The 25,603-nt window shown below is 40.9% G+C and overlaps 1 protein-coding gene across 6 annotated transcripts in view; it reads right to left on the reverse strand.

Moving 5' to 3' along the window:
- Nucleotides 1–11,621: 11,621 nt before the first annotated feature.
- LOC104362787 (agouti signaling protein) overlaps nucleotides 11,622–25,603 on the reverse strand; it is a 36,964-nt gene continuing 22,982 nt past the window's right edge. For all 6 annotated transcript variants that reach the window (XM_032985058.2, XM_032985055.2, XM_032985054.2 and 3 more), the window contains 3 exons: nucleotides 16,488–16,690; nucleotides 14,195–14,256; nucleotides 11,622–12,516 (listed from right to left, as the gene is read on the reverse strand). In XM_032985058.2, the coding sequence (XP_032840949.1) occupies nucleotides 12,355–12,516; nucleotides 14,195–14,256; nucleotides 16,488–16,668 (405 nt within the window). In that variant the 5' untranslated portion in view covers nucleotides 16,669–16,690 and the 3' untranslated portion in view covers nucleotides 11,622–12,354. The remainder of the gene's footprint in view (nucleotides 12,517–14,194; nucleotides 14,257–16,487; nucleotides 16,691–25,603) is intronic.

A 25,603-nucleotide genomic window follows, 5' to 3' on the forward strand; every position in this document is an offset into this window, starting at 1 on the left:
CTTGTTTTGTATAGTGAGATGCTTTGAGTTTTGCCATGGGTTTGTTTACTTTTGTGTGATCCTTAAGCTACTGAAAATGTTTAATGTACCCACATGGGGTTTCCTCAAAGCAAAAGCCAGTGCTGTGGCTAGCCTGCATCATATACTTGAGATGAGAAAACCTGCTTCTCAGGTTATTTAGATATTGAAAGGGCTGCATCTTACAAGAAAAGCACTCTTCCCCTCTGCCCACACAGATTTATCTCTGTATGTCATGGAAATCCTCTCTTGTCACTGTCTTCTTCCATCAACATTATACAGCAGGCCACCTCTGTTTCTGGATGTAAGGTAATGAAAGATTTGATATGATAACAATGTGGGAATTTGACTTGAAACGTCGTTTGAATTGATAAAATATAAAATTTATATTTGGAATATATTTTGCTAGATCTTCTATTTTGTTGATTGAAGAGGACTAGATCAAACATAGACCCTAATATAACCATTGGCCTAATATAACCATTTCTCCCTCTCACTTCCTGCAGTGCAATCATGGTTCAGTGCTGCCTGCAGAAAAAATGCTATGCCCAGCACCTGTCAACAGTATGGTTTGTGAATTGGTTGTATTAATACCAGAGGGTGTTCTTGATATTTTTGTTCATCTGTTATTGTGCACTGCATAACCATTGTTCAGGTGCAGTTTAGCAGCCTCTCTTCCTAAACTGGGTTGTCTTATCTCTTGCTATGGTATAAACTATACTTAGGCCAAACTCATGTGGTGGTGTTTTAGTTTGAACTCTTCCTCAAGGGCAATTTTGAATAACATTTACAGTAAAACATGCAGATTTCACTTCCATTTCAAAGCTTTCCAGAATGGATGGAAGACTCTGAAACATGACCTTTGGCATAGGAGCTGATTTCCTTTAAAAAATGCATATTGTTGTCTTATGTCCTGACTCCCTCCTAATTTCTCAACAGGTGTATGGTCTGCATTGAAGGAAAAGTGTGCCCAGGTGGCCAAAAAAACTAATAGCATCCTGGCTTGTATTAGAAATAGTGTGGCTACCAGGATTAGGAAGGGATTGTCCCCCTGCATTCAGTACTGGTGAGGCTGCACCTCAAATACTGGGTTCAGTTTTGGGTCTTTCACTACAAGAAAGGCATTGACATGCTGGAGCGTGTCCAGAGAAGAGCAGCGAAGCTGGTGAAGGGTCTGGAGAAGAAGTCCTGAGGAGCAGCTGAGGGAACTGTGGATGTTTAGCCTGGAGAAAAGGAGGCTGAGGGGAGACCTTATCTCTCTGTACAACTACCTGAAAGGAGGCTACAGTGAGGTGGGGGTTGGTCACTCTTCTCCCAAGTAACAGGTGATGGGATGGGAGAAAACCACCTCAAATTGTGCTAGGGAGGTTTAGATTGGATATTATGAAAAATTTATTCTCTGAAAGGATTGTCAAGCGCTGGAACAGTCTGCCTAGGGAAGTGGCTGAGTGACCATCCCTGGAGATACTTAAGGTGTATAGATGCCATACTTACAGACATGGCTTAGTGGTGAACTTGGCAGTGTTAGATTTGTGGTTGGACTTGATTTAAGTGTCTCTTATAAACTAAATGATCGTATGAAATTATTCAGGCTTACTGCTTGTTTGCTTTTTGTTGGCAAGAGCACATCTGCTGTCACTGGGTTTCACTAAATCATTTACAACTAATTTTTTTATCTTATTTTGTTTATAAATCTACCTGCAATTAGTTCTGTATTCAGTCTAGCCTGGGGTCAAGCATCCCGATGCCCTGAATAAGGATTTCCAGCCCCACTGTGATTACAGTGGTTTTAGCAGGAGCTAATGAAGAGCAATAGCACTGAAGAGGGCCCAGCCTCTGTAGGTATCAAGGCTCGTGAGTACTCCATGCATCAGCTCATATGGTGTCCCACATCTGGCACGGTGAGCCTTGTGACAGACTACAGTGTTTCTCACTTGTGTGACTCTGCACAGCAGATGGGGTGAAATGTGAGCTGCAGGCTCTCTGGATCTGACACGCGGGATCCCAGAGAGGGGGAAATGGGTCATTGTGCCGTATTGCAAGTATAGAGACATTCACACAGGCAGGGATGAGTGTGTGAAGTGAGAACACATGCAAGTTTCATACTCAGATTTGTGGAAATCAACAGATCTGGTGTACGGGCAAGCAGGGTGATGCACTTAACTGTACACTCGCACATGTTCTCTGTGGAAAGCTACAGCCAGAAGGCTGTTGCAGAGTAGCAAGGAGTGCCTGGTCCTCAACCAGGCTGAGAAAATGTAGTAGGTGTTAGAGCAGCCCTGCCTTCCAGTTCGTGTGTCTTCCTCCAGTCTTGTTTGCAGGCTCATTTTGAAAGGTAGAAATAAAAGTGAGATTTCCAGTTAATGATGGACTGTACTCCTAGTCTTCAGACAGGTCTCTGATTTGGCCAAGAGTAATAATTGCGTATTTCCTCAATGTCTTTCAGATTAATTTTCTGTTAATGCTTTCCTTATTGTTACCAGTGAAAACACTATTCTCTTTTAAATACGGCAACTCTTGCCCCTGTTTTCCTTCCACTGTTGAGTCAGAAGTGATAAAGAGTACAAGCTATACACTTTTCTCTATCTCAACTAGATACACAAATTATTTGCAATATAGTCTTGATAGGTCCTGCTCTTTATTTTTTTTGCATGGCTAGATGCTTTGTGAAGCGGAGGTTGATGGAGGTGTACAGATAGGCCTAGGAAATAGAGATCACTATGGTCAGAGAACAAAGCATGGGTAAATGAATGTTCAACTGATAACTCTGTGATTCATGACTGAGTTTGTTTTCATAGCAGTGTTTTTTCTTGAAGATGATACGGAGTTTCTCAGGAGCCAGTTGTGGTTCTGCCTTTGGGGCTTTTTTGTTAAGATAAATGTAGTAAATGGATGCTGTGAAGTCTCAGTAGTTTTTTCAGTAGCATTGTTTGCCATTGGACAACTTTGCACAACTATAAGAATCATCAATGACAATTAAGTATTTTTTTCCTTTTTAAAAATCAGTAACCGTTGATGAGTGCTTGTGTTTTGCATGCCAACTTAGGAAAAGCAAAAACAAACAAAAGACTGAAAGAAGAAGAAAAAGTCCTGTGGAAAAATACTTCCAGAACTTAATAGGATAAAAACAAAAAGGGTTTGAGGTTCTGCCCCATCCTTTTGAACTGGATGGGGACTGACATCTCTTGTCTAATTCCCTGAAACTGTGTAGCAGAGAGATCAAACTCTTTAGGATATTTAAAGTCTACAGCAAAGTTTTTAAATTCTTGTTCCATCTGTGGAGTCCAGAGACACTTTTCAGCAAACCTGTTACTTCTCTGTTGCACTCTGGTTTTAGTTTCATCAACTGGGAAATCATTTCCATAAGGGAATATTAAATAGGCCACATTCATGGGCATGTGCTCCTCTTTCCTAATGGAACAGCAGCATTTTAGGAGTAAACTGAACAGCATCTTAGTTGCAATATTGTAGATGTTGGAAGCACCTTAAATGCTTAGTAATCAGGCTGACACCCAAATTTTGTTTTGAGCCAGTGTTTATTGTAGGCCTCTGCTTTGCGTTATTAACTTCATTTCCACTCGCATTTGGTGGTCCTGTTTTTCTTCCCCTCCAAGACTTGCCTCCTATGTGTATTAACAACTGGATACAAAGTCCTTTTGAGTCTTTTTGGCAGCGAAGGCCTTTGCCTGTGATATTGCCTGACCTGCTACCAAGATGCCATTTTGTAGATAAAGAATGACATCTCTGACCAAACCCTTGCACTTAGAAGAAAGCCGTAGTGATGGAGGGTTGTTGAACAAGTTGAAAAGAATACAGGGAAGTAAACTATCAGGTATGCTCATTTAGTGCTCCAAATACTTGCTTCCCAAATGGAGAAATGATAAAGCTGTGATACAATTCATACCAAGGAGGTCTTTTAAATACTAAAACCTTCTAGCTTCAAGTCATCTGGCTCTGCCAGATATTTCTGAGACCTTTTCAGAGTGAGGAACCCTTGGCTGTTGAATTACTTTAAACACATCTGCTCCCACTTCCATTCTGGAGGACTTAAAGAACCATTAGCCTTTAATGAGATTATATGTTTATTTTTTAAATGCTACATTTGTTTCTTATGGAACACAAGGAACACTGAGACTGTATATTCTCATGGTTGATTTCTGCCTTTCACTGTTACAAGTTGTATAACCACTGTTTACCTACTTGAAGCTGCCACACAGAGTGAAGGGAAGCCCATATGAGATCATGAATGACACTTCAGCTGAGGAAAGTGCCAGAATTAGCAAGGGTACCACAAGAACACTGTTAGCTAAATCCACCTGATGGTAGAGAGTGAGCAATGGAGGTGTTCATTAAAGTATATTAAAGTCAATAGAAGATTTCCACTGATTCAAAGCGGCCTGAAGTAGAGGGTATATTTTTGTCTTTTCCTGCCTTTATATATATTAAATGAATGCCACATGTGAATTGTGTTATGACACTATTACAACCATTTTAGGGCTCTGATATTTCAGGCCAGGATTTCATCTCAAAGGATTTCCTGGATAGGAATACGTGTGCATATGCTATGCAGCAATTGTAATTTTTTTTTTAAATTTCACTGAAAAATTGTGCAGAAAAGACTAAAGCCTCCTTTTTCTTCAGGGAGAGATGGGAGAGGGACTTTGCCATATGTTGCCCATCTGCATATTATTTGAGAAGCTTGCCATTAAAAAACTTTGTATTACCTCTGAAAGTAATCTGCAGGCACCACACATTTAAGGGCACTTCGAGAGGGAATGATCGCCCCTTCAGGCAGCCGAGGGTGTCTCTGGCCTTGTGCTGCTGATCCAGAAGGGGACAGCAGGTCCCGTGTCACATCTGCCAGCCTTGCATGGGTGTTCCTGATGTTCCTGATGTGTCCAGGATGGCACTGGGCACTTGCTGATGCAGCTGAACTGGCCCTTTTGTGAAAGTCAGTTACCAGAGGTGGGAGGCGGGGGTGGGGGAAGAGGTGGAACAAATTTTTGTATTCCTCTTAGCTCCTTCAAATATAACTGCAAGAAGCAGAAAATACCTGTGTTGACCAGAAAAAACCTGACATTTGGGTGTCTCGGCCCCCAGATCAGGGTAATTTGGTGGAGAAGGGTAAGAAAATTCCACCAAATCCTCCCTAGGTATAAAACTTCTCTCACTGTTATTCAATGTACTGGAAATAACTAAACAGAGCCGCAAGATCCTGCAGATTCAGGATCCTTGATCTATTGTTGGATCTGAAGAAATCAGGAGCCTTGTTAAAGCATGTTAGATTTATGAGCAGAACATCTCAAGATCTCTAATTTGAAGCTTTCTGGAGCAGATGCTGTCTCTTTTTGTTGTGTTCAAGAAAGGTATTAAGCATGTTATGAGTACTGGGATATTACAACAGGTCCTGTAGCTGGCTATGTAATTAACTTGGGTGAGGAGTCACAAGATTTTGCTTCCATTTTACAGGCTTAAGGAGCTACTAAGAGTAAGGAGATGTATTGTGGGTGTGTTGTGCATGTTCCTGTGCACTGGTGGGAGCTGATTATGCCATTGAAAAGTGCCTGGTGGAGTCTGGATACTGGCAAAATGAAAGTGAAAACAGCTCTGAGTGGAGATTGAACAGAGATGAAAGAACTGCTCAGGGAGGGCCAAGATTCAGCACTGCCCATATGTGGACCCACCTTTGATGCCCCCAGTTGCATTATTATGATTATGTTGTGACTTGCTAACTGTAGCCTTAGGCAGATTAGGGGATTTACTGCCTTTGGTGGGCTGCCCATCAAAAATGACATGGGATTTTGCTTAATCCCCTCAGAAAAGCATGCAGTGGTTGAGGTGGTTTGCACCTGACATAGGAAGCAAGTGTACTACAAAATTCCAAGATTATGTTTCTCTTTGGAAATGAGTAGCTGTTCGCTGTGCACTTTCAGTTTTGGAAATTAAATGTCTGTGATCGATCTTTTCCAGGTATTACAGAGGTAATTGGGATTTTGCAATGCAGTAACCATAGCAAGCCATCCCATGTCTTTCCTTCTGTATGTTGAAGGTTACTGTATGGAAAAGACTGTCCAGAAGGCAAGAGTTCAGAGCTCAGAATTATACAGAAAAAGATTGTCCTGGGTTGAGTGAGTGGTGGAGTTTTTTGGTGGCAGGGGAGGGGGCTATAGGGACAGCCCCCTGTGAGAAGCTTCTTGAAGCTCCCCCAGGTCCACGTCAGCTCCACTTCTGTTTGGGAAATTGAGCCCATCAGCTGCGCCTCTGCGATAACGTATGTAAGAAGGGACGTGGTGACGGGCAGTGGGACTTGTGAGGAGGAGTCGCTGCAGCTGCATGAACACCAAGGTCAGTGGAAGAACGGAGGAAGAAAGGAGGGGGGAGGTGTGCTGGAGCAGAGACCCCCCTGTATCCTGTGGGGAGACGGCAGGGCGGCCCCCCCTGCCACCCATGAAGATCTACGGTGGAGCAGACATTGATTTGTGGCCTGTTGCTCCTGCTCAGCTGATCAAGGTTCTGTACCCGAAGAAGGCCGGGGTCTCATGGGAAAAGGTATCCCCACTGCTGTAATTCAGTGCTGGGAGGATTGCGGCATGCGGGGGGAGTCCCACGCTGGAGCAGCTCGGGAAGGGCTGCAGCTGTGGGAGGGAATCCAGTCAGAGGAAGTTAGTGACCCATGACGGAGCAGTGTGGGGAACACCGCGGCCCGTGGGAGGAATTCAAGTCGGAGAAAGTTTGTGGAGGACTGTCTGCTGTGAGAGGGGGACCACGATGGAGCAGGAGGAACAAGTTTTGGACACTCCCCTCACCGAAGATGAAGGAAGTGGCAGAGCTGACTGCACCCCCCATTCCCTGCCCCTGCACCGCTGGGGGAGGAGGTAGAGATATTGGGAGCAGAGCTGAGCCCGGGAAGAAGGGAGGGGTGGGGGGAAGGTGTTCTCAAGATGTGGCAATGCTTCTCACTGTCCTACTCTGTTATGTGTTGTTAGTGTCTGTAATAAATGTATGTTCTTTTTTTCTTCCCCTAACGAGTCTGCCTTTTGCTCGTGATCATAAAGGGGGAATTTTTCCCCATCCCAGTCCTATCTTGAACCCCAAGCCTGGCTCTCTGTCCCTTCTCATTGCCGGAGGGGAAGGGAGAGAGGGCTGCTGCGTGGTGGTTGGCTGCCAATCAGGCCTAAACCATGACAAAGATTCAAAGTGCTCATGCATTTGCTAGGGGAGTCTGTTTTTAATTATTTTCATTCAACCCTGATTCTGCAACTCAGTCATGTGTGTCTGAGTTAAATAGGATGCTGGATGTGAACAAATGCTGAATGGATCACTTCGGGCCATAGGATCGTCTAATTCAACTTGAAATGCTTTGAAAAATGTTATGATTTAATGCTTTTTTGTACTGGCCTTGGATGTCATTTAATTTCTACACCCATACACTGAGTGACCTCGGGACTGCAGTATCTCACAAATAGCATGTCCCACAATAGTCTCAAGAAGCATGCTTGCTATAAGACTAAGATAATCTAATTTTTGCACTGTAAATTAGAGCTCCCACAGAGTCAGCTTTGGGCATGGCATGTACAAGTTCTTCCTTGGCTCCTCAGTTTAATCGTACAAATCTCCATCTGGTTCTCCTATAATTCATTTCATCATGAGGTTAGCACTATCTCTGCATCTCAAAGGGACTTTATTGAGTCTTTCATCACCCTTAGCCAAAGCAGCATCACAGATACTGTTGACTCCTATATTGGAAAAAGTTGTTCTACATTCCATCAAATCTTTTCTTCTGTTAGAAGATCCTAAAGCCTGACATGGGGAGTTTGTTTTCCTTCTGCAGTCTCCCAGACAGTTTCAATAATTAGCTTGGTAAGCTGAGGTGTTTAGAGCTAATTTGGTATAGTCATTAAGATGTTAATTCTACCATTTGTTTTGTCCATCAGGATAAACTTGGACTTTATGGTCTTTGAGTGTGACAATAAGCAATCAAGTCAGGACTTTAGATGGGAAAATACAGTATCTGTTTTAAATGCACACAAGATAGGCAATATTTGAAAAGCTAATACTGATTTATTTGTACTTAATCCTACTATGCTGTAATTAGGGTAAAATTTCCATTAGTTTCTAGGAGCAAAATGACTGTCATGGAGCATTATTGGGTCTGTCTCTAAGCTTGAATTCCAATAAGTTTTCAGTGGAGATCTTTTGGTATGTGACAACTAAAAATTAAACATTCTGTCTTTGTTATGAGTATGTTTTATCAGCTGTGTGCTGATGACATTTCAGATGGGTTGCTTAGGGAACTCTTACACATACAAACAACTCCTCAGTATAAATATCTATTCAAATTAAATACAGGAAGCAAATATTAGGTGTACATGTTTTACTCATTTCTGTATCCTATCAATACCTCATGCAATGTGATCTTTACCTAGAAAAGTAAAATCACTATGGCTAATAACAATTTCAGAGTATTTGATAATATATATTCTTTGGTGTGATAGATGAATGTCAAAGAAAGCATAACCTCTTTCTAATCAATTCCACTTACAAAAAAGACTTATTAATAAATTTGTCAAAATTAACTATGTATAAATGCTATATTAAAAAGTATGTGCATATATGTTGAAAAGCAAATCCCTTCATTTTGATATGAAAGAATCTTTTCCTTCATAGCATCTATGCTCAATCCTGTACTTTGCTGGTTTAGATTCCATGTCTCTCGCTCCTCATTGTGAGCGTTGGCACTTTCCATTTCCTTAGCTGCCAGCTGTGGCTAATGTCTTCATTAGTGATCTGGATGATGGGGCAGCGTCTACCCTCAGCAAGTCTGCATCTGACTCAAAACTGGAAGGAGTGGCTGATATACCAGTGTCATGCTGTCATCCAGAGGGACCTTGACAGTCTGGAGAAATGGTCTGACGGGAACCTCATGCAGTTCAACAAGGAAAAGTGCATAGTCCTGCACTAATAGAGGATGGGGCCCACCCAGCTGGGAAGCAGCTTTGCAGAAAAAGGACCTGGGGCTCCTGGTGAACACCAAGTTGAATATGAGCCTGCAACGTGCCCTTGCAGTGACAGGGAAATGGTGTCATGGGCTACATTGAGGGCTGTTGCCAGTAGGGCGAGGGGGTGATTCTTCCCCTCTGCTCAGCCCTGTTAAGGCCACACCTGGAGTGCTGTGTCCAGGTCGGGGCTCCCCAGTATGAGTCAGACATGGACATACATTCAAACATGAGGAAACACTTTTTTTTTTTTTTTTTTTTTTTTTTTTTTTACGGTGAGGGTGATTGAGCACTGGCACAGGTTGCTCAGGGAGGTTGTGGAGTCTCCCTCCTTGGAGATACTAAGAATCTGTCTGGATGTAGTCCTGGGCAACCAGCTCTAGGTGGCCCCACTTGAGCAGGAGCTTGAACCGGATGACTTCCAGAGGTCCATGCCAACCTCAACCATTCCATGATTCTACAAATCTGGAGTGGGAGCTGCTATCTAGGGAACAACTGTTTCTTTGATTTTGGTTCTCCTTTCTTCCCTTCTGCTCCTTTCCACCTTGGTAAAATATAGTTTTTCTGACCAGCTGGCCATTCTCATAAGAAAATGATATTGCTTCTACATGAGAGGTTGTATGATTATTGATAGGTTTTTAGTATCAACTAAGGACAATTTCTTATCGTTCTGAGAATTTTTAAGCAACTTGACAGGAACCTAAATCTTTATCTAGTAAAAGAAGGGGCCAAATTCTGTTTCCTAAGACTATTGTAATGTATCATTCTTCCTTCTCATATTCTTTTTATCGTAAGTGAATGGCTTACAGATTCCTGAGCCAGGATATCTGATTAAAAGACCTATTTATGTACATTTAAAAGAATTCAAGCTTTCACCAAATACAACAGCTGTAGTATTTTATAAAAGATAAGGAATGCAATGACATCTTGTCATCATTTGGGCTTGTTCTTAGAGTAACCTCTGTCAAATATATATAGGTATATCTCAACGATGAACAAACATTTTTGTCAACATCTGACTTATGTTTTGACCTCTGAGCTTTGAATTGCTTATTAGAAGGAAACAAGTTCATAGGGCTTGAGTCCCTTATGGTGTCGTCTGTATCATCATTGCCAGCCTTGACAATTTTTGTAGCACTTAGCTGTGCTTGGAAATAAACCAATAAAGAAATGGCCTCTCAAGTAGACCTGCACAGATCATTAGAAAATTCAGGATTGGGATTAGAAATCCATTGTTAGAAAATATCTCATTGTGAAAGCTAAAGGCTAGTGGTAGGGACACTGATGCAATCATCTAGAAGGCAGGTGGAGTAAACATGGAAGGTGTGGTTTTAACGCTGGGAGTGCACGTGACTCCTGTGGTGGTGACTGCAGTAGTATGAAGTGAAATCATAGAATCACCAGGTAGTTTGAGTTGGAAGAGACATTAAAGGTGATCTAGTTCCAGCCCTGCAGCCATGGGCAGGGACACCTTCCACTAGACCAAGTTACCCCCAGCCCTGTCCAACCTGGCCTTGAACCCTTCCAGGGAGAGGGCAGCCACAGCTGCTCTGGGCACCCTGGGCCAGCGCCTCACCCCCCCACAGGGAAGAATTTCTGCCTTAGATCTCATGTAAATCTGCCCTCTTTCAATTTCAAACTGTTACCCCCTCATCCTACCCCCACACCCCCTCATTCAGAGTCCCTCCCCATTTTCCTGCCCCCCCTTTAAGCCCTGGGAGGCCGCTCGAAGGGCTCCCCGGAGCCTTCTCTTCTCCAGGCTGAACCCCCCCAACTCTCTCAGCCCGGCCCCCCAGGGGAGCTGCTCCAGCCCCCCCAGCATCTTTGTGGCCTCCTCTGGCCCCGCTCGAGCAGCTCCGTGTCCTTCTGCTGTTGGGGGCCCCCGAGCTGGCCCCAGCACTGCAGGGGGGTCTCGTAAGAGAAAAAAAATCAAGAAAGGCCCATGGCAAAGAGTGTACAGGAGTGGGGGAGAGTGACATTGTAGATACAGAACAGAGGAGGTTAAAAGCAAGACCTGGAGTGTGACAGATGAAGAGTCTTCAGTGTTGGGAACAGCTGGGTCTGCTCCCTCTTCACTCCGGTGACATACTGCATGTCTCCAGGTAGTTTAACTAAGAAAGGGTTTCCTCCTCTGCCATCTTGCATAACTCAAGATTAAGGCAAAGAGCTTCAAGAATAAGAGAAAGATGTCTTCTAGACACCTGTTTGCTGCTGCTTTGAGCTTCATCCGTACCTTCAGACCTGTTTCTGAGCCTTTAAGAGTTCATGCAGCATTTGATTTTTTCTTTTTTTTCCTGTGGTTACATGGACATTGCCACCTAAATTCATGCTTTGTGTAGGTGCTGGAAGTTGCCCATAGTAAGAATGGGCAAAGAAATAGAGATTGTTTGCTTATAATGGTTTTCTTCAATATGTGTATGTGTGATACACATTCATTTTTTTGCTGATCTTTCCTTTCTTCCTCAGAGTCCTGGATATGTGTTCCTACTTTTGGGGTCTATACGCGCAGTGTCCTTGGCAGCAGGAGACAAAGGACCATGGACTCTATTCCTATGGATACAGCTGGGGAAAAATAATCTGGTTTTTAAATCATGAGGCACACATACATTCAAGGTTCAAACATACATGTGTATTATCCACTTTGGAGATACTGATTACTGGTAGAATGACTAAAAATCCAGGAGGTAGATGTAGTGATGCTCGTCTAGGGATGATTAAAAAATTGCTTTTGTGTTTTGAGTCTGTCTTTTCAGGTAGAATAACCTATATATATAATTGTTCTGATTTTTGCTGAATGTGTGAAAAGGGACTTAACCTTGAAACCTCCATTTTTAGCGTGGTATTTTGGCTGTGCTGGAAGCTGGTGCTGTGCTGCCCTTGTGGGCAAACCCAAGTTTTGGTGCCTCACTGGATTAACCAGTTCTGTTTTAGTGTGGCCATTTGCATGCCATTGGTGCAGATTTTGCAGTGCTGGTTAGACAATACTGTAGTCTGTGGTGAATATGACCCTTAAAAAAAAAAAAAAATGAGCCCCAGACAAACAAGAAAACCCCAAACCAGCAAGAACCCACAACTCTTCTTAAAAGGTAGGTCAGTTTTGCTAAAAACACCTGTTCAATATCAATCTCCCTGATGTTCTTCTCCCTGAAAAAAAATCCTGTTTATGATAGCATTAACCCCATGAAAAAAAAAAACATTGTCCATTTAATTTTAAGAGGGGAAAATCCAAGCTGCCAGCTTCAAAGCTCTCTACTTTGATTGATATACACATGGGGCAGTTTGAAATACGCACTTGAGAAACTAAGGAAAGACAGAAGCTGTATTGTGTTCCCAGTTTGGCTTAGCACTTTGGGTTTAACATTAGACATTGGCAGATGGTCTGAAAAATTCGGCATTTGCACAAAGCACAGTAGTTACAACATGAATTCAAGTGTGGTTTGCAGGTTTTGAAGTTTGGCACACAGTCAGCAGCTGGTGTGGGCCTTGGTTTCAGAGCATTTTTCTAGAAGAAAAAACATGAAGATCAGTATAAATATAAAATGAATATGGCTCAGAGTGAAGCATAATTGCAAAGAAAGTGAACCATGGGAGCTTCTGGCTTGAGATGAGTAGGTGGCTGCTAGCAGTGAGACCTGTATTAGTGCCAGTATAAAGATGTGGTGGGACTGGATCATGGGAAATGGTGGCTTGAGACCGACCTACTGAGCAAAATGGTAAACCTCATGAGCCCTATATTTTGAGCAATGAGAAACATGATTGGATAGAACACTGGAAAATGCTCTGTATGGAAAAATATGGTAGCAGTGAAGAAAGAGATGCAAGAATCTGCAAAGACAATGATGTTATCAGTAAAACAAAGTAAGGAATTACTCCTGGGTCCCTGAACTTTTCACATGAAAGAGTGAAACCTCCCTGTCAATCTGCGGGGCTGGTAGCCACTTTGTTTCCTGAGCTGCGAGGCTGAGAGAGAGGGGAGATGACTCGGCAGTGCTCAACCTCACATGGTTGGTTTGTCAAGCTGCCTCTGGAGCTTGGTAAACCTTTGTGCATTGGGTTTGTACCTGGGAATCCTTAACTCCAGACACAGGTAAGCAAGCTGAAAAAGACCTCTTAGGCTACCCAAGGAGTGCTGCTTCGCTGTCTGTGATTTGGAAAGGTGGAAAACTTTGGGTTCATGAACATATGTCTGGGACCTGGGAGGAATCTCGAGCCCTCCAGCTGCAGGCACCCTATGCACTTTTTTAACTTGATAGTTTCTCAAGAGTTTCAATTTTAAGGTAAAATGTTCTTGGTCTTTAAGTGCCTTAGGAGCTTTTAAGCTGAAAAACTTTGACAATTTTTTTTTGCAAGAATGTCCAGGTTTGAGCTGAAGGCGGAACTAAATGATGTGCTAAGGCCCCTTCCAACCTCTGTCATCCTGTGAATTTAGGGTGTTTCAAGGAGGGTTAACCACACAAGAGATCAATTTAAAAGGAAAAGAAGGAGCTCGTAAATGTTTCTCATTGCAGCAATGACTGGTTTGGCTATAAATAGCTATCATGACATACTGAAAATAAAGTAAAAATGCTATTTTCTGCTCTTCTAGAAAATCTTTAAAACATAAGTCCAGCCCATGTAAAACTTCACATTTGAGACCTATGAGTAACTTCACATATAAGGAAATCTATCAGTCTGAATCTACTGATCTGATAAAATTACTAGTTGACATTTTCAAGAAAATACCAACTTCTGTGTGTGCCTCTAATTTTTTGGCACCTGCAGTTAAAAATTAGCAGGTAGTGAGTTTGTGCCCCTGGGCTGCAGAGCCTGTACAGTTAACCCACACAGTGTGACTGGGAATGATACCTGTTTGTGGTGGATGCCTAAATAATTTTACAAATACTTAAACCAGCTCAAGGTTAAAGTACATTTTGTGTAAGAGAGGACTGTAAAAAACAACAGCAAAATCAAAACAAACAAGACACCCAAACCCAAATAGCCTCTGGCTAATCTACGATCACAGTTTTCTTTCTACCATTAATGTTCTGCGTCTTTTTAAAAAGTATTTCGAGCTTCAAACGGTATGTAAATTATTTAAATAAGTAAATGTCTGTAAAAGCCTTGCAAATTGATTCACTGAGGGAAACTATAGAAGTAATAAACTGTTCTAATTCAACAATATTTTCTGAACAGCCACCTACCTTGGAAGCTTTCCTGTTCTCTGCCTCTTTCCTGCTGACTTTCTGGGATCTTTTAGTTAAATCTTCAAAAAGAATAGCACAACATAATATTAAATCAATTTTACAGCATATGCTATTTAATTGAGATGCTGAATACTATTTCTGTGCAAGAGAAGGCAGATAACCTGCATTGCCACCTCATCACTGCATCTTTTATGGTGAAGATATTCATTTCTAGGTGCTGTCCTCACACACAGCATGTTTGAAATCATGCCATCACTGCAGCTTGTGCAAAGCAGAAGAGCACTGATGTTTGTATTTTAGAAGGGCTTTTTTACACATTGTTTAGTCAGATGCGAACAAGGAAAATAGTTTCAGAGTAATAAAATTGAAGGTCTTTGCGTAAAAGATGGGAGTACATATGCACATTAAGCACATGAACAAAATAGGAAAAACCTTTAGAATCTCTTTTTTTTTTTTTTTTTTTTTTTTTCTGTCAAAAGGTGGTGTTACCTGCATAGTTTTGTCAGGAATTAACAAGTGTATGCTGGTTTTCACAAACAAAAACCTCTTTGCTGATTTGGCATGGACTCTTCATCTGTATGATGCCACGTTTAATTCTTCAGTTCAGCAAGTTCAACAAGTAACAAAATGTTACTTGCAAAGGTGTTTCATCAATGTGCCTGTAGCTTTGAAAGATTCATGAATATTTGTAGAGTTAAATCTTGGATCTGGTAAATTTAGAGGGTGGTGTTCTGACTATGCCTGATGTAACTTTTTTTTTTTCTTTAGATCAAATCACTAGTATTTGTGAACTTCCTCATAGCCCCATTAAGCATTTACTGCCATTGCTGTTGTTATTATCATCATATCAGCTCTAATGCTATTTATTACTATATAAACTCCATGACAGTGACTTGTTTTGGGATATAACACAGCAAGACTGTTAAAGTGTGAGACACTTCTCAGCTCACTAATCTGTTACTGTATTTTTGATACCTTTATTCTGTGTGTGTGAGGTTTGTAATAAGCACTGCCTGTATGTAATGAATGATTTTCATTAGACAAGTGGACTACAGAAGAGGTGAGTGTTACGCCGGCATCTGCTCTCTTGAATTATTCTTACGTTTTCAGCATCAAATGTTCACTATGTTTGTATGCATTCAGGAGAAGAATGAATGTAAAGCAGCACAGTTGGGCTTCTCTGCAGAGTGCTGAGGATACATGGATGCTCTGCTTCTGTGGGAGAAGTCTCTTTCAGATAATCAAACAGGACAGAGAAGGAGGAAGGATTTTTGTGAGGCATCGCAGAACCTTCCAAAGCAAAAGAACCTGACAGCATTAGGGTTTTTTTGTGATCTTGGATGTCTGTTAGGCTATGTCATGCCATATTGCTTGCTATCTGCCATGTTTAACACATGGGCACATTTTTCTGAGAATGTAGAAGAATCAACTGAAGGGAATGTATTTTATATCTCTGATTTTAATTGAAATAAAAAAAAATATTGGAAGTGTGTGACTGAAGGCATCTAGGATCACATGGACCATGAAATGATATGGTTTAGGAGGCTGCAGGACAGCACAGCTTTAATAAACTTGCATTTAAACAACATTAACTTAATTCAGGATTCAGAGGTTCAGATTTCATTGGAAATTTTAAAATTGGCTTAAATTACTTTGAAAGAGTTAAGGAAGACACTGGGAAAAAAATTTGTGAAGAGTTAAGCATTGCCCTAACAAGGTTCTTCCCTAACAGGACAGATAGTCACCTGCCGGTAACAGCAGGGACATGGCTGGTTTTGTCTTGGATAAATAGATGACCCCTGGCTCTCCCTTGCAGTGCTCTTATTTTCCCCTGGTTGAAGATCACTTGGCACACAGGTAAACTGAAGTTATATTAATATCTGAGAAAACTGTTGGTTTCTTTGCTACAAGAGCACATCCTAAAAAAAAAAAATGTTATGTTCACTTTTTCTGTTTGCACTAGTCTCTCAGAGGAAGATTAATGCCCTCATTAATGGAAAAACACTTCTCTTCAATATAAGACTTACAGTACGATAGGACCTGAAGTGAAATCTGTAAAACTAAAATAAGTTGTCTAATTTTAAAATTTTTTTTAAACTCTAAACTGTGGTTTGCCATATTGCCATTCTTGGATGCTGTGGCTGCATTGCCACTGTGGTTCTGCATACTACTAAGGCATTTGTATGAAATTGCAAAGTTGCAGTAAACTATCAAAATAATCCATGTTAATTGACAATTGTATTTTCTGCAAATCTTCTTAATCTGGCACTGAATGGCAGATTTTACTAACCTACTATGGAGATGGGTGGAAGATCTGAGAGATTCATTTTGTTGCTCCTTGACAGGTTGCATTCTGTCTTCTCTTCAATTACCAGATGAGAATTGGCAGCTCTGAGCAAACTGTAGCAGAGCAGTAGGCTTAGGAAAAGGTTCTTACTTTCCATCCTGGGGAGGAGAAATTCCATTGTCATGAAAACCAAAGCTGGTCAAAACCTGCATATAGAAAAGATGCAAGAATATGAATCTCAGCAATGGTTTTCTGTCATGTTACACAGCTTTAACAATATATCTTTGACTATTCTTTTGTTTCCAGCACTTTTCCTTTGATACCAGAATACCTAAGATTGCAGTTGTTTAAGTTGAAAAATACTATCTCAACTATAACTCTCTTAGATGGTCTTTTTTTCTTTTTTCTTCATTCTTTCCTCAAAAGGTATATTTTCCCCAAAACTGTGAGTGAGTTCTCTCCACTGAGTTTTATGATGTTGTTTATTGTATGACCAAGGGGAGAGGAACTTCTGCTGTCACATTTGACCAGATCAATCACATCATCAGATTTTTCCCAGAAAATATTGTTTACAAATTTGTTCTAGAAAACCTAGAAAAATAACGATAATTTAATACCCCATAAATTATGTTTCCTATTGTTTTCTCTATTTAAAAATAAGTAATGAAGAAATCATCTTGTTTTATTATATCCTGAGGTACAGTGATGTACAGCTCTGATCCTACAGTGAGTGATAGCCGTAACTTATGCAAGTTATAAAAGGAAGAGTGCTCTAAAGCATTTATGGGTCTCAGGGTTTAGTATGTACTTAATAAGTTCTAAGATGTAACAAAGTCTATGGAATTTGAGCATGCTTATGGAGAAGCCTGAGCTTTGCAGAATGTGGCCATACATCTTGGAAAAAAGCCACTGGCCCTGGTCAACCTCTGCATGATGCAGTGCAGCTACACAGGGTACACAGAGCATTTCACCATCCTCATATCCTTTTCTTGTAGATTCTTAACACTCTCGAAGTTCACAGTTATTTTTATTTCCATTAGTTTTATGCTGTGTCAGAGTTACGGGAACCTTCCCCCAAAGGCACCTCCAGCCTCCAGATTTATGGGTAGCTTTTTGTCAGTGACAAACTACTAGTAGTCGTAAAAAGAGGAAGTGAAACCAAATGTTTTGAGCAATTAATCTGGTTGTAATGACTTAATTACTAGAGAGTTAAAAGATAAAGGGTTTCTGCATTGGAAGGGCTTCAGTCTAATCACTGTTGTTAAACTGAGTCTGTATTACACTTGCTTTTGTAGCCTCCACTGACCCACTCTTGACGTGGAAGTCTCGGACACAACACGCACCATCAGTGTGATCAAGTTAATGCCACTTCATTAAAGGACACACAGCAATTTATACACTAGCACAAAGCACACACGTTACGTTTTGGTTGCTAATAGGTTAAAGCTGCTTGTTCACACGCCTTGCTCTGCCGTACCTACATTCTGTTTCTCCCTCTTGTTATCTTGTTTCTTACATTCTATTCTCCTTACCTCTTTGCAACATAGGCAGTTTCTCAAAACCCCATTTTCATTATCTCTTTCGACCTTGCATATGTCCTTCACAACAGCTGCAGTTGTGAGGCCCCTCGGTCTGGATCGCTCACAAAGTGCCTATTTTCTCCCAGCCACTCCGCACACTCTTCCTTGTGAGATGTTGAATATTATGCCTCCGATTCCAAGTGCGTGGGCTCATTTCTAAAATAGTTTGCTCTAAAGGCCATGCTGATGTAACAGAACAGTGTTGAGTACATTGACACTGCTTTCAGTGCTGGTTACAGCTGTGCTGTGAGGGTATGCACCCACATCTATTAGGACTCTTTTCCTGCTGTATCCTTTGTGATTTAGACATCTGCATGAGCTGCAACAAAACCAGATATATCTGAGCTTGCAGTTTTACAGTAGGGCAGATTAACCTATAGGGAACCAAGTGCTTATATGTCTGTATTTCAAATGATATGCAGCTGGTGTAGTTCAAAGCTAGTATAAAAATTGAGACTGGATCATAGTCATGACTGAGGATAGACATAACCTTCAAATGAGTTGATTAAAATTTTGTAATACAATATGGAAGGAGTCTTTAAATTGATGACAAATCGCCTACTAGAAGAGAAAGTACATCTTCTTTAGAAGAAAATTAAATTTGCGATAAACAAAAGGAACAAGTACTGCCATAAAAATTTATTGTGATGGTAAAATTGTGGGCTTGAATTTTCAGCTATTGCAATTTAGTAAAGAATCAAGATGGCATATCTGTTTTAATTTTTTACATACTGTGGTCTTGCAAATTCTTATACAGAAGTTCAGCCTTTGCCTATGGTAGTTGCCTATGAATAATGGGAAGTACATGAAAATATTTGCTAGGTCAGGAATCTATCCTGATTTTTTTTTTTTTAATGCAATAGAGGTGCCCTTTTATAGTTTTTTTCCCATCTCCTTTCACAAAAGATGCCCAAACCTGACTGAGATTTCTTGATGTTTTCTAAAGACTATTCTAACACATTATATGATTATTAATCATATATTAGAATAGTCTTTAGAAAGCATCAAGATTATTATAATCATATAATGGTCATAATGATTCAGGTCAAAATTAAAACTTCTTTTTATGTAACTAATTTTAACAAATCAAGTATCTCTGGTGATGTTCATACTCTAAGGATATGCTTAAAATTCAAAAAAGAGCTGAATAATGGCTTGTGTTTCCACAAGTGAGTCTACATTTTCCAAACATGCAGTCAGTCAAATAAAATATATTGCTTAAAAAATCTTAGCTTGCTTAACATTTAAGTATGCTGATTTTTGCAGGATCTAGGCATACAGGGAAGGAAGAAATTTTTTACGATGAGGGTGCTGAAACACTGACACAGGTTGCCCATAGAGGTGGTAGATGCCCATCCCTGGAAACATCCAAGGTCAGGCTGGATGGGGCTCTGAGCAACCTGAGCCAGTTGAAGATGTCCCTGCCCATGGCAGGGTTAGACTAGATGGCCTTTAAAGGTCCCTTCCCACCCAAACTGTTCTATGATTCTATGATACAGGACATGTATATGACAGGTAGATGTAAACATTTGGGCTCTAATTCTTTCCATGCTCTGAGCTGGAGTGAAGAGAGCGAGGTGTGAGATGGCAGCTGTTTAGATTTGTGCATAGTGGTGTTCATACTATAGATTTTGCCTTTTTAAGCAACTTTTTAGCCTGGTTGCAAGATATGCTCTATAACATATCTTTGATTTTCAGATTAGTATGTGCTGCCCATCTGCACAGGTGGCACATAATTGTCTGCTGGAGACCATGTCAACATGCCCCCAAAGTACTGTTTAAATAAACTTATTCCATCCCAAAATGTTGTTTCTATTGTACTTCCTTGTCGTTATCTCAACAGAACTGCCAATGACTACAATTGTGCCTGCACAAATGTAATAAAATAGTAAAATTTTACAGCTTGCATCTGTTCACTTCAAACAGAGTGACATCTGAACATGCTCTGGTGTTAAAATGCAAACCTAGCTGCATGTGTTGATTTGAATTGTTGTGCACATGTTTTTTGTTTGCCAAAAGCACCTACGTGGTAGGAATTTTTCAGCCTTCACGTGATTGCTTGAACCTGGAAAATGTATATATTGATGAATATGCATTTGATCTGAAAGCTGTACCAACTGGCTACAGAGGTAACACTCATTAGAGCAGCATAGTCTGCTACATGTGTGCAGCGGAGTTCATGAAAAGGTGAAAGAGATGAAAAGTGGAATCAGAAGTCAAGATGAGAAAAAAGATGCTTCTAACTTTGGGTTTCATTTTTTGCAACATATCACAAAGCTTTGACCAAGTTTGTTTTTATTTTTTGTTGTTGGCATTAAAGAGAGGTTTACTTCCTAATTCTCCTCATTATTTTCTTAATTTTCTTTCTGGGACTCATCAGGGGCTGTCTAAGGCAATTTTCCTTAAAGTAATTTTCCTTAGCTCCAGCAAGATTCACATCTGCTTTTTGATGAACACTTATTTTTAAAAGAGTTTATTTTCCTATCAAGCTCCTAAAAGTGGAGAAGTAAATTGCTTTAATATTAGTATCTTTAGAGGGTGACTATTTTTTTGCTTTAACGAAACTAAAATGTATTAGGAGGACTTTAATGTATTATTTTTTTTAACTGTTGTTTATGGGGACTTAGTTTTCACAGCACTGAACTCTAACCACTGAACTTTAGCCACAGTTTAGCAAATTATGTAAGTAAATAGTTAACATATGGCAGTGCCCTTTGTTGTCAAGAGAGTGACAAAAGTACATTTAAAAACAAAACAAAAGCAAGCATTTAAAAGTTTGTTGACTGTCATCAGAGCTCACAGTACCCTCCTCTATGCCATTTTCTCTGGGCTATGTCTTACTATATTTAATATGTAAATAAGGTATTTTAATATTTACCCCAATTGTTAGCTGTCACAAGCATTTTTCCTGAATGTAAATTTGGAAGATGAAAGATGATGTGAAACAACTTTTTTCTCTTTATAATCTATTTTTTGGGACATATTAAAAGTCTTCATGAAGAAATTTGATTTCCCCAGAAACACCCTGTACATTCAGCACTTTTGAGGGGAACTAATTTCCTGTCACAGCTGATTTCACTCTATTTAGAGATTTATCCTCATACAACAACAGAATGAACAGTTGAGACATTCATACATGAAGTCTGCCATAAACACTGAAAAAGACAAGTTGAAATTTTCTTAGGAGGTCTGACAAATTTGGGTCAACTCATAAATAAACCAACATCATTATTAATAGCTGAAAACAGCTGCTTAGAAAAATAAAATGTCAAAGTACATGCACAAGGAAATATAAAATACTGAAAAATGTGTTATATCACTCGGTAACTCGCAGACAAATCACCTATGCTCTGCTGCTGTGCTCCCATTTTGAAAAGGATAAGACAGAAAAAGAGGGAATGCAAGGGAAAAAGCAATAATTAGTGGATGCTTTGAAAGATGTTAAGATTTTAACATGAAGGGAGTCTGAAAAAGTTAGGAAATTAAATGTAATACGAAGGTTAATAGGATGACCTGTGAGGTTCTGAGTGATTATTTCACAGTCATCTAGAGCCATGCTATCCAGTCTCCAGAGCAATCCCATCTCAACCATCAGGTTTCAGCAAAGGAATAGCAACAAAAAAGGAAATGGTGTGTTAAGGGGTGTTTGGAGGGAAAAGAATGAATCCACTTGGGACAAATGGGAATCACTAGTGCTCCAGGCAGTGCTCCACTGTCCCCAGTCACAGGGGTTTCTCTGCAGTATTAGTTTCCTAACAGCAGGTTAGGATTGACTACACAGAAAGCAAAGCAAAGCCATGTGCTTTTTCAATGCTTTAAAAGGCATTGTCAAGATGTAAAAACACATGAGTAAATATAAAGAAATACCTGATCCTCAAAGCACAAAATAATTTAAAATTAAATCAGTGCAAGCAAAGCTCTCCCCACAGAATAAAGCTGGAGGCCCTGTTTGGAGTCTAACCTGAATCTCAATGCATTTGAGTTGTTTCATTCAGTTTTGGGCTGAAAATCTTAGGTCCCCTTTTTACAGGGACTTCTTGTACACTTCTGAGATTCTGAGAGAAGGATCACAGGGCCAAATCTTGCAGAGAGTTTTTGGTGTTTGGGTAGACAATTGAATTCCTCAATCCCCTTCCCATGTTTATCCATGTTCACCCAGAAAGCTCTTTGCCAACCCCACTCAACACATCTGCCCTTGTTTTGCATGCTATTGAAACAGGAGAAAAGTTCAATAAGAGCTTAATAACGTCAGCTTTATGAAACTGTGGCTATGTAGTATACATACAGACCTAACATGCTCAATTCTGGTTTGTTTAGTGTGGTTTCCAGCCTTTGCATGTTAAGAAGTTGGCCTTGGAAGCATGAGAAGGAAAATAAGAGCACGTTTCTGTTCCTCTGTTTTGTTCTGGTCTTTTTGTTCTTAGGCCATTTGAAGATCAAGTTTTCATGCTTTTCAAATGCAACTGCAAAAGCCAAATACTTGAGCACATCCAAAACAATAAAAACACAAGAAATTTTTAATTTCCTGGGCACATCAGGGAATATGTTTTCCTCACCATTCTGTTCTAGTAATATGTTGCTTTAAGTACAGCTTGGTAGTTGTGATTTCACTGTTCAAATTGTTGCAGGAAGACCCATACAGGTTGTTTTATACAGCCTGCACTTCAGACTGAAGTGAAGAGTTTCTCTGGGGTTGCCCATGAAGTTCAGTTTCCAAATGTTTTCTAATCTTTATCACCTTCACTGATTCTGTTAGGTAACAATGCATCCCCCACATTAGTGATAGGGGAGGCTTATTTCTCAAAAAGGGAGGAAACATTACAGCCATGACTTGCTTTGCTGAAATTTTGTAGAAAGACAAGTGGCTGACTGGTTCTTCTCTCATCCTCATAAAGGCAGTGTCTGGTGTGGCCTGATATAATGGGAAGATGTATGCATCCAACGGCAACAACTATAAGAGCTGTGCCAAACAAGTTTTAATTCCCAGCAAAATTCCCTAAGCTAGCTACAGAAATTAAAAGCTATTTAGGAATCCTGCTGCTGAGAAATGCTTGGTTAGGTACTATAGTATAAGTGAAAGTGCATGTATAGAGAAACAATAGATGAAATACACTGTGGCAAACATTTCAGCATGCTATCTTGAACAAAATGACAACTACTGAGGAGAACTGTCAGGAAACTAAAGGTCTAAGAGTTCCTTAAGTAAAGTTAAACATAAAAGGTTACTTAATCTACCACTTCAGCAGAGAAATCCTCATCTGTGATTCAAGGAGATACTGAAAATACATAAAATTTCTAAAGTGAAAGAAAAAACCCATCTGTCAGTGGCCCAACAGTGATTAAAAGGAACTGTGAGAGAATTATACGTTTGGGAAGGCAAGTTGTGTGCCCATCTGAAGGAGTACGATTAGTTGTGTTTTCAATAGAAGAAAATCACTTCTAGATTGCTTTTTGCTCCAAATAGGTTTCACACACAACATTGACACTTTCACACATTACAAGGCTAAGTATGTAATAAGACCCACCAGTGGAGTCAGAGATCAGCTCTGGTTTACAGCTATCTAGTAAGTGATGACAATCTTGAACTTGATGGTTCTTTAGCAATGGGGGTTGTCATTGCTGATACTGGGAATGACAATGCTAAGGCAGAAAGTGTTATGGATGAAGATTTGAATTGGGGCTGATGTTAAAGGCTTATCACTAGAAGCACACCTTTTCCTCACAAAAATATTAATAAGTAAACTAGAATTTCCCAGATAGTGTCTTCAAGGGATATAGTGACCTTCTAGACTGTGTATTCAGGAAATTAATGTGAAATTTCCAAAAAGAAATTAATATGGGGGGCAGAACACAGCAAGTAAATATAGCATATGTATGTAGTAAAACTGAGAATTAAGGAGAAAAACTCTGAAATCTTCAAAACCAGTAAGATTAATAGCAGAAGATTACAACAACAAGAGACATTGCCCCATAAAAAATTGTCTCATAGTTGTTGGGAAAATGTTGCAATGCAGTGCTGCTGCACAAGCTGTTCCATCAGCTCTGTCCCCTGTATAGCCCCAGCCCAGGGCTGCAAGCACAGTCAACTGAATAGAGCATCAATAAAATGTTGTAACAAAGGTAATGGTGGGCCTGACAGTTCAAAGGATGTTGATGTATGAGAAACTGGCCCTTAGCTACCGAAGCAATGGGAGATCTATCATTGTGACTACTAAGAACTGAGACGTACAGAACTTGAGGTAATCTCCCTTGAAGACTAAAAGAAAGAAGAAACAAACAACGAAGTGGTCGGACTCCAGAACAAGATGTGAAACCCACTGTCAAGATAATAATGACTGATAAAGTATAATTCTGTGTATTCTGGATTAGGTAATGCTTTGTAGGTGCATAAATACATGTATGCGAACTCATGTAAGCTGTCACTCTCTGCGGAGGTGACCCAACGCTGCTGGACCTGAATAAAATCCTAGAGTAACCCACGACGGAGTTCGAGTCTCCTTTAACAATAGTGTAGAAGAATCATTAAGAACAAATACGTGTTTGACAGAGTTCAGTCTTCATAAACAAAGGAGAGAGGGGAGCAAACTAAACCAATGGACTTCAAGAAAACAGATTTCCATAAGTTCAGAAATTATAGGTAAAACTCCACAAGAAACAAATCCAAAGTAAAAAACCCCAGCATTCAGAAGCCTAGTGTGTGGATAGAAAGCTAGAATGAAACTGAATCAAATGATTAAGACCAAATACGTGATGATCTGATAGAAAAAAAAAATGCTTAGAACAATTGGCACAAGTTTGGCATTATTTTAGCTGTGAAAGAAGGGTATTGCAAATTTTTTCATTTTAGTTTTTTGTAGTCTGAATTTTTTGATGTTCTAATCATTTGGTGTGACTGCTTGAGAGATGGGCCCATGCAAAGATCATGAAGTTCAACAAGGCCAAGTGCAAGGTCCTGCCCATGGGCCGGTGCTATCCCAGGCACAAATCCAGGCTGGGCGAAGAGTGGCTGGAGAGCAGCCCCAAGGAGAGGGACTGGGGGGGGGTGGGGGGGGGAAAACTGCCCGTGAGCCAGCCCCGTGCGCTGGCAGCCCAGAACCCACCCGTGCCCTGGGCTGCAGCCAGAGCAGGGGGGGCAGCAGGGCCAGGGAGGGGATTCTCCCCCTCTGCTCCGCTCTGGGGAGACCCCCCTGCAGTGCTGGGGCCAGCTCGGGGGCCCCCAACAGCAGAAGGACCCGGAGCTGCTCGAGCGGGGCCAGAGGAGGCCATGGAGATGCTGGGGGGGCTGGAGCAGCTCCCCTGGGGGGCCGGGCTGAGAGAGTTGGGGGGGTTCAGCCTGGAGAAGAGAAGGCTCTGGGGAGACCTTCGAGCGGCCTCCCAGGGCTTAGAGGGGGGGGCAGGAGAGGTGGGGAGGGACTCTGGGTCAGGGGGGTGGGGGTGGGACGAGGGGGGATGGTTTTGCACTGAAAAAGGGCAGATTTAGATGAGATCTAAGGCAGAAATCCTTCCCTGTGCAGGGGGTGAGGCGCTGGCCCAGGGTGC

The sequence above is a fragment of the Tyto alba genome, unplaced genomic scaffold (assembly GCF_018691265.1).
Source record: "Tyto alba isolate M040663 unplaced genomic scaffold, T.alba_DEE_v4.0 Super-Scaffold_33, whole genome shotgun sequence".
NCBI lineage: Eukaryota > Metazoa > Chordata > Aves > Strigiformes > Tytonidae > Tyto > Tyto alba.